Source organism: Gracilinanus agilis, chromosome 1 (assembly GCF_016433145.1).
Source record: "Gracilinanus agilis isolate LMUSP501 chromosome 1, AgileGrace, whole genome shotgun sequence".
Classification (NCBI taxonomy): domain Eukaryota; kingdom Metazoa; phylum Chordata; class Mammalia; order Didelphimorphia; family Didelphidae; genus Gracilinanus; species Gracilinanus agilis.
In genome coordinates, this window is record NC_058130.1 from 682,702,074 (window position 1) to 682,709,218 (window position 7,145).

The window sequence follows — 7,145 nt, forward strand, 5'->3', positions numbered from 1 at the left end:
CTCTAGTCACCTGACTACCAACCTAGTGTTTTTTCTAATATATATTTAAATAATTTTTTTGATTTATTGCTTGACTTTATTATATACTAAAAGGTAGGAAAGAAAATGAAATTTTGCAATTATGTTTTTTACTTTAAACCTTTTTAGTGAAAGCTACTTATATTTTCATGTAGTAATTCACTTGTTAAATTAAGCTTAATACCATCAATTATAAAGATTTTATTTGACTGATAGTTTAATTCACAGAATTCAATAGAAATAGAATTCAGAGGGTACACTGATTAAAAAAAAAAAACTTTTACAATATCCTTGATATTTATCTAGCCTTTGCTCAATAACCACGGTTTTGGGGGTGGGGGAACTCAACATTCCAAAATAACCATTTCTACTTTTGTAAATACTTAGTTTTGGAAAGTTTTTCCTACAGTAAGTCTAAATTTGCCTCTTTGCAAATTATATCATTCCTCTGAGTTGTGCTTTGTGGGGCCGAGCTGAATAAGTTGTTATAATCAAAGCATTTATATGGTAGATCCTTTGTTTTATAATAACCCTGAAGTGTAGGTACTGTAGATATTATTTTACAGATGAGGAAACTGGGACTCAAAGAGGTTAAGTTACTTGCTGCCATGGCCACACAGTATTAGAGGTAAGATTCAAATTCAGGTCTTCCTGTCTGCAAGTTCAGTACTCTCCTATGCAACATTATTCCCCACAATAGCCTTTCGGATTCCAGAAGATAGCTATCATGTTCTCATTAAGTCTTCTCTTTTCTGAGCTGAATATTTTCAGTTCGTTCAATGAATCCTCCAGTGCATGATCATGAAATTCTGTACCTTCCTAATTGTCCTCTGAATACTCATCAGCGGCCATTGTGAAGTATGGACTTGGCTACTGTTTTATTCCAATAGAGTTGACTAATACTCAAGTTAGACTGCATCACAGCAGTGTTGAATGTTGCAGTTCCTGTGTAGATAGAGAAACCAGAAAAAAATTGGGGAATCTTATCCATCACTTACAAATCAGTATTTTGACACATGGGTTTATAAGCACCTATATCGTACTGTTTTACATGAGGCTTATGTGTAAGGATGTAAGTCACTGAAAAATGCTCAGCTCTGTTTAGAATTTTTAATGATCTCCTACATTATTCTCTTTCCTTTTATAGGCAAATTTTCTTCATGACAGACTTGCACAAATACTGGAGCTCACCATACGGTAAGGATTTATAAATTTAAAACCTCAGTAGAGTAGACGAATTCTTTTTTTGAGAGAAATTAGGACAAGCAGAATTTAAACAGTTGTGGTAGCTTTTGAGAAAATGAAAGTCAACACTTTTTTTCCAGAATCAGTATTCCTTTTTTCTACTTTGCCCCTCTCTTATGTACAAAATTGTTATCCTGAAGAAACAAACCTGCTGGGTTCTAGAGTTTGCTTTTGTGATTTTTCCCCCTAGCTTTTTGCAAAGGCTTTGGGGACTATTAACAAGTACCATAATGTCATCTTACATACTACAGGCCTTTTTAGCGTGCTCAAGATAAATATTATGTCTCAACTGATTTTTTTGAGTAGTAGAGAATAGAAGCAGTACCTTATCTAATATTGCCTCAATTGGTATCAGTCAAAACAATGACTTTGTTTTTGCTCTGTTCACCCATAAATTTCTGAAATGTATCATTTAAAAATAGTGCTTATGCCAAAATAATGTAGTAAATGTTACATTTAGCCAACCGCTTATTGACCTTGAACTTAATAGAAGTATTAACTTGATCTACTGGATACATATAAAAATCTTAATTTAATATAAATAGATCTCTTATAGCAATTATTTATAGATAACCACTACTGTAACTACAAATCAACTGAAAAATAATGAAAGGGAAATAAATTAGCACCAGATAGACATTTTAGATTGATTTCTGTGTCCTCAGACAGATGGATTGAAAGGGATGAAATAAAATCATAGAATCATAGAAATAAAATCATAGAAAATAAAATCATAGATATATATTAACATGTCACTCCTTGGCCTATTGTGATGTGTAAACTTGTTGCTTTTATACTAAAAATAGCCTTAAATATTTCTTACTTACCTCATCTGCTTTTTATAGTTTTCATTTCTTTTATATAAATGGCATGCTTATCAAATTTTCAGTAATAACAAAGCTGGGACTAGCCAACAACCGAAATTCTTGAATTTTGCAGAGTCCTTTACATATGTTATCTCCTTTCTTTCTGTATAGTAGGATTCTAGAAAATTAGGTGCTCAGTGACAGAATAGGAGACACAAAACTTGTGAAAATCACCTTAAGTTTTGACTTTAGTGGGTTTCAAATTCAATATGAGTTAGAAGTATGACTTTTTTACTTGGAACCATCCTCTCTTCATTCTGGGTACTATATAGCACAATTTATTCATACCTTGAGTACTTTTTTTAAAGTCCTCTAGCATTCCAGAATTTTTTTAAATTACAGACTACATGATAGCATATAGTAGTATTTCAACAGATTTACTTTCCTTCTCATCTATTATTTCTTCACTTTTTCCATCCCCATCTATTTTAAATAGTAATTTTATTCTGTATTTTCCATTGCCCTTTCCTTGCTCTTCTGTGGCAGACATCCTCTTAATTGTTGAGGTACAAACTTAAGCTTCTGGACTTAGTGAGATGAATACTTTTTTTAAAATCTCATTAAGTAATATTCCTACTTCCTACATTAAGTAATAAAATCTCAGTAAGTAATATTCCTACTTCAATGTTGCTTGAAACTCAGTAAGCCAAAATGTTTTTTTTGTTGTTGTTTTTTTAAAGCAGAAGTCATTATTTAAGTCTGACCTAGGGCACCAAGTACAGTAGCTTTTGATTAAGTGTTTAGACTCGAATATTAGAACTTCAATTTAGAGTTGAGAAGTAATGCTATCTTTTTTTCTGACAAACATAATATTCTCTGTAACCTAATTAGGAAGGCCATTTTAGTGATATATTTGAAAATAGAATTTTCTGGGGGGAGGGGAAGCCAATTTTAAATATACCTACTGCTGATTCCTTTTTATTTTTCTTTTACAGTCCTCCCCCGAGTCCATCAGGAACATTAACCATTACATCTGGACATGCCCAGTACCAGTCTGTCCCAGTTTATGAGATGAAGTTTCCAGATCTCTGTGTGTATTGAGTCTTATGGAGTCTGCTGAATCATATTTAGTATAAAGTTGAAAATCAAGGCCAAAATCAATTTTTAGGGTTAATTTGCTTCATCTCAGTTAACATATTTATTCAAAATAATTATGAAACTAAAGTTGAACCAAATGATTGATTGCCAGAGCAAATTGGACATTTTTAAACTGTATTCTCTCAAGTACATTGGAGCATACAGATTTGTCATGTCAATTTGTTTTTCCATTTGAATTCCCTATTGGTTTTAAAAGTTGAGCAAGTAAAGTTTTTACATATTCTATAGCACATTTTAAACTTTTCAGAAATGCTTGTTTCAAATGCAAGTTGATATTTTTTCAGATCCTTAAAGGAAATTTACTAACATAAAGAATATATATGATGTATTTCTTAAGCTTATAAAGAACTGTTTTAGCAAGAATGGCTTTGGCTTCCTGTCGCATAGAATAGCAAAGAAGTATATTTGCTCACAAACTTGGAGGCTTGTGTTTAGTGGCTTATTCTCCTCTGCTTTAGAATAAGTTGTAAAAAGCCACCATTGCTTATTCATGATAACAAATTATATTTGAGTGATAGTAGTCAAAGGATATAAACTAAAAAAATATGCTTTTACAAATCTGTTACTGCTATATTGTTTTCTGCTAAAGATTTAACTGTTCTTGAGAAGCATAAAGCAACTTCTTAGAGCACCAAATTGTGCAATATTTTTCACATCATAGATGTATATATAGTTGATGGGCCATGCTTTGAAATTGCAGTTGTATTTTGCTGTGGCTCCATTAATTGAGAGAGATATATTTAGTATAGAAAGACATTTTTAAGAAGTTAATTGTTCACCCGTGAATTCATAAATACAAAAAGTGAGAAGTCTATATACATTTCTCTTCATAGCATATTAATTTAAATTTTCAGTAATATTTTACATATTGATTATTTCTTAATCAATCCTACAGTTTCAACATTCCCTAATGTTGATTTAAAGTTTATTTTGTAAGATTTGAACCAAATGTACCAACATACATCTGGTTTTTTTAGAATTACTTTAGAATACTCTGTGGTTTTAGAGAACAAGTGTGCTGAATTTCATAGGTTTATATGTCTGCTAATATCAATGTTACAGTGTATGCATACTGACATGCTTTTGATAATATTTAAAATGGGTATGTATTTTGGTGAATTCCTTGGCACTGGGTCTTAATAAACACTTTTTTTCTTCATGGTCCGTTTTGAAATTCTCTTCAGAAGATTAAAAATCATCTGTTCCACAGTCCAGTACCTTGAGTGGAAGATTTTTCAGCCTACATTGCCATTTACATGAAGCAGCATAAGCATCTCAAAGGCTAAAAGGAACTTAATATTTTAATTTAGAAAATTGTAATAAAGTGTTCATGTGAATTTGTGTGTATTATTTAGGCTCTGCTTGAAACAGGAAAAATGAAGAGAAAATAAGGAAAGTCACTGTAAATCTTTTGAATATGTAAACCAAAATAATGATTCCCCTTGACCCTTTTTTGGAAGTATAGTAGTGCATGCCCCATGTTGTAATCAGTTAAACCTATGAAATGACACCTTAAAACAAGATGGAATGTTCTCAAAACCCAGCCCTTTTCCAATGAGCAGGGTACTCAGAGTTGTAGACAACAAAATAGCTTCTCCAATATTCTTTTGGGTCTTTTGCTACTACAGCTTGACATCCTGATCAAACAAGAATTTTTACATCAGTACTTTTGCCATTTGCCCACATTAATTTTCTTTTTAAGGTAAGATATTATTTGACCTACATTTTTTTTTAAAGAATTTAAATGGGGGAACAGAATGCAGAACAATCATCATCCACTTGGATGTCGTTTTATAAATTAACACTGTGTGCTTTTGTATGAAAAAAGAAATATAATTTAATAATCTATGAAAATAAGAAATTACGAATGTATTTTCATTTGCACTCATGCAATATAGAAACTGCTGTACATATTTTCTTGTTTTGGGAAATTTAAATTTGCTGCATGTATTGATCGCATGTACCCTGGGAAATGTAATTGGCCTTTATTGCACCTTTCACTTAGTCTGTTCATACATTGTTGGTTTGAGTTTTTCTTGGTTTCACCACAGTAGACATCCTGGATCGCTGGCCTGACTCTGTTGGTTGTAAGTTCTGAGAATTGATATTTTCTTTGATTCATTTCTTTTGTCACGGGAACACTGCAGATACTTGTATGTGTGTCATTAAGGCATTTTGGAGACAGAGTATGGGATTTGTTTACCATCTGATTTTGTTGTGTTTTTTTTTCCTGTAGGTATTAAGTCGAATAAACTGTTAAGTATTCTAATTTTAATGTATGCAGTTATTTTGTATCATTTTACTTTTTTTTTAGCAGTTTTAGTACTTAGAATATACAGTGTGTGTGCTGGGTCTCTAGTACCTATGACTGTTTCATTAAAGTTTGACTGTCACTTCGAGTCCAACTGATTTTGTATGTGTTTCATCTTTGTTTTAAATTTTTTCAGAACTTACTGTATTTTGTAATAGTAGATTTTGCTTGTTAGTTCAAGATAAGATAAGCCCCATTTCCAGATGTAAGACACATCTCTTGTGGTTGTAGATATGGAAATGAGATTACTATCTTATTTTATCCATGCTGGCATATTCTTTACTAAATGTAATGAATGCAATTTCATGAATTATAAGGATACACTGGGTGATTCACATGTAAGCAATAAAACACCCCCCCCCAATCAAGCAATCATGTCATGTGCAGTTTTATAGCAAATATTGCTATGGTAGTATATTTGGAAATGATATTTATGAATGAAAAGCAAATGGCTTCCATTATCAGAATCTGCTCTTATATATTGAAGAATACTTAGAACTCTAGTTGTTACGTAAATCAAAGCCTGCCTTTTGATGAAGATTACATATTATGTATAATATTTGGTTTTGCTTTTAAATTATATATAGATGATGGATTATATAATTGACTTGAATATCAGTCCTACTGTCATCACTTTTTTATAACTGAGAAACCTTAAGTGCTAAATTTGAAAGAACAAAGAATCCAATCTGAGATGGAGTAAGAAATATCTAGCCATATTTTGGAAATCTGTTTCTATTTTATTAAGCCCTTCACTTAAATCTTTGAATGGGACCACAAGGTTCCATGTAGTCTTGTCTGAGCATACAAGGCATATCTGATTTTTGATTTAGAATTTATTCATTATCATGTCCTACAGCTGTGACCCGATCGCTTAGGTTTTTAGGTTACTGAAGTCTCCTCCTTCATACCCTTGACACTCTCCATGACACTCCCCATAACCCTATAATATCTATTATTCTTTTTTATGAATTTCATCCTTAAAGATGACATTTTTATAAACAAGTCATAAAAGAGCAAAATGAAGTAAAAGCAAACCCAGAACCTCATTTTACAAATGAGTGAAAACAATAATGACTAAAGTTAGTGTTAATGTGGAAATTATGTTGGATTTGGAATTAGGAAATTTGTGTTCAAATCCTAATTCTAAAACTTTGTAATTGCTTGAATAGGGATAAGTCACTTAACCTCTCTGAGTCTCAGTATCTACCTTACAGGGTTGCTATAAGACTCACGTAAGATATTGTATGAAAAATGCTTAGCAAAATATAAACTGTTTGGTGTTATCCTGAGTTACGTCATTTGTAGGAAAACTAGAGCTAAAATTTAAAAGAGGGCGACATCTTGTTGAGTATTTTGTGAAGGGAGATTCTTATTGGAACATGAGTTGGACTAGGTAGCGCCTGAGGTCCCTTTCAACTCAAATTTTGTAGTTTCTCCTATCCACATGCAGCGAAATACCTAAATAGGCTTTTCTGAGAGTAGATATGGAAGATTTAAAATCCTTCTCATGATATATTCATACATATGCCCCTCTTTCCAGAAACCTTTCCTGTAATTAGTGCTAAACAAAATAAATCAATACCTTGTTCATGTCTGTAAATGTC

At 31.9% G+C, this 7,145-nt stretch overlaps 1 protein-coding gene across 1 annotated transcript in view; it reads left to right on the top strand.

The window, feature by feature from the left end:
* EFR3A (EFR3 homolog A) overlaps positions 1 to 5,636 on the top strand; it is a 161,173-nt gene extending 155,537 nt beyond the window's left edge. Inside the window, exons 21-22 of the mRNA XM_044684304.1 lie at positions 1,166 to 1,215; positions 3,065 to 5,636. Coding sequence (XP_044540239.1) covers positions 1,166 to 1,215; positions 3,065 to 3,170 — 156 coding nt within the window. The 3' untranslated portion in view covers positions 3,171 to 5,636. The remainder of the gene's footprint in view (positions 1 to 1,165; positions 1,216 to 3,064) is intronic.
* Positions 5,637 to 7,145: the final 1,509 nt, after the last annotated feature.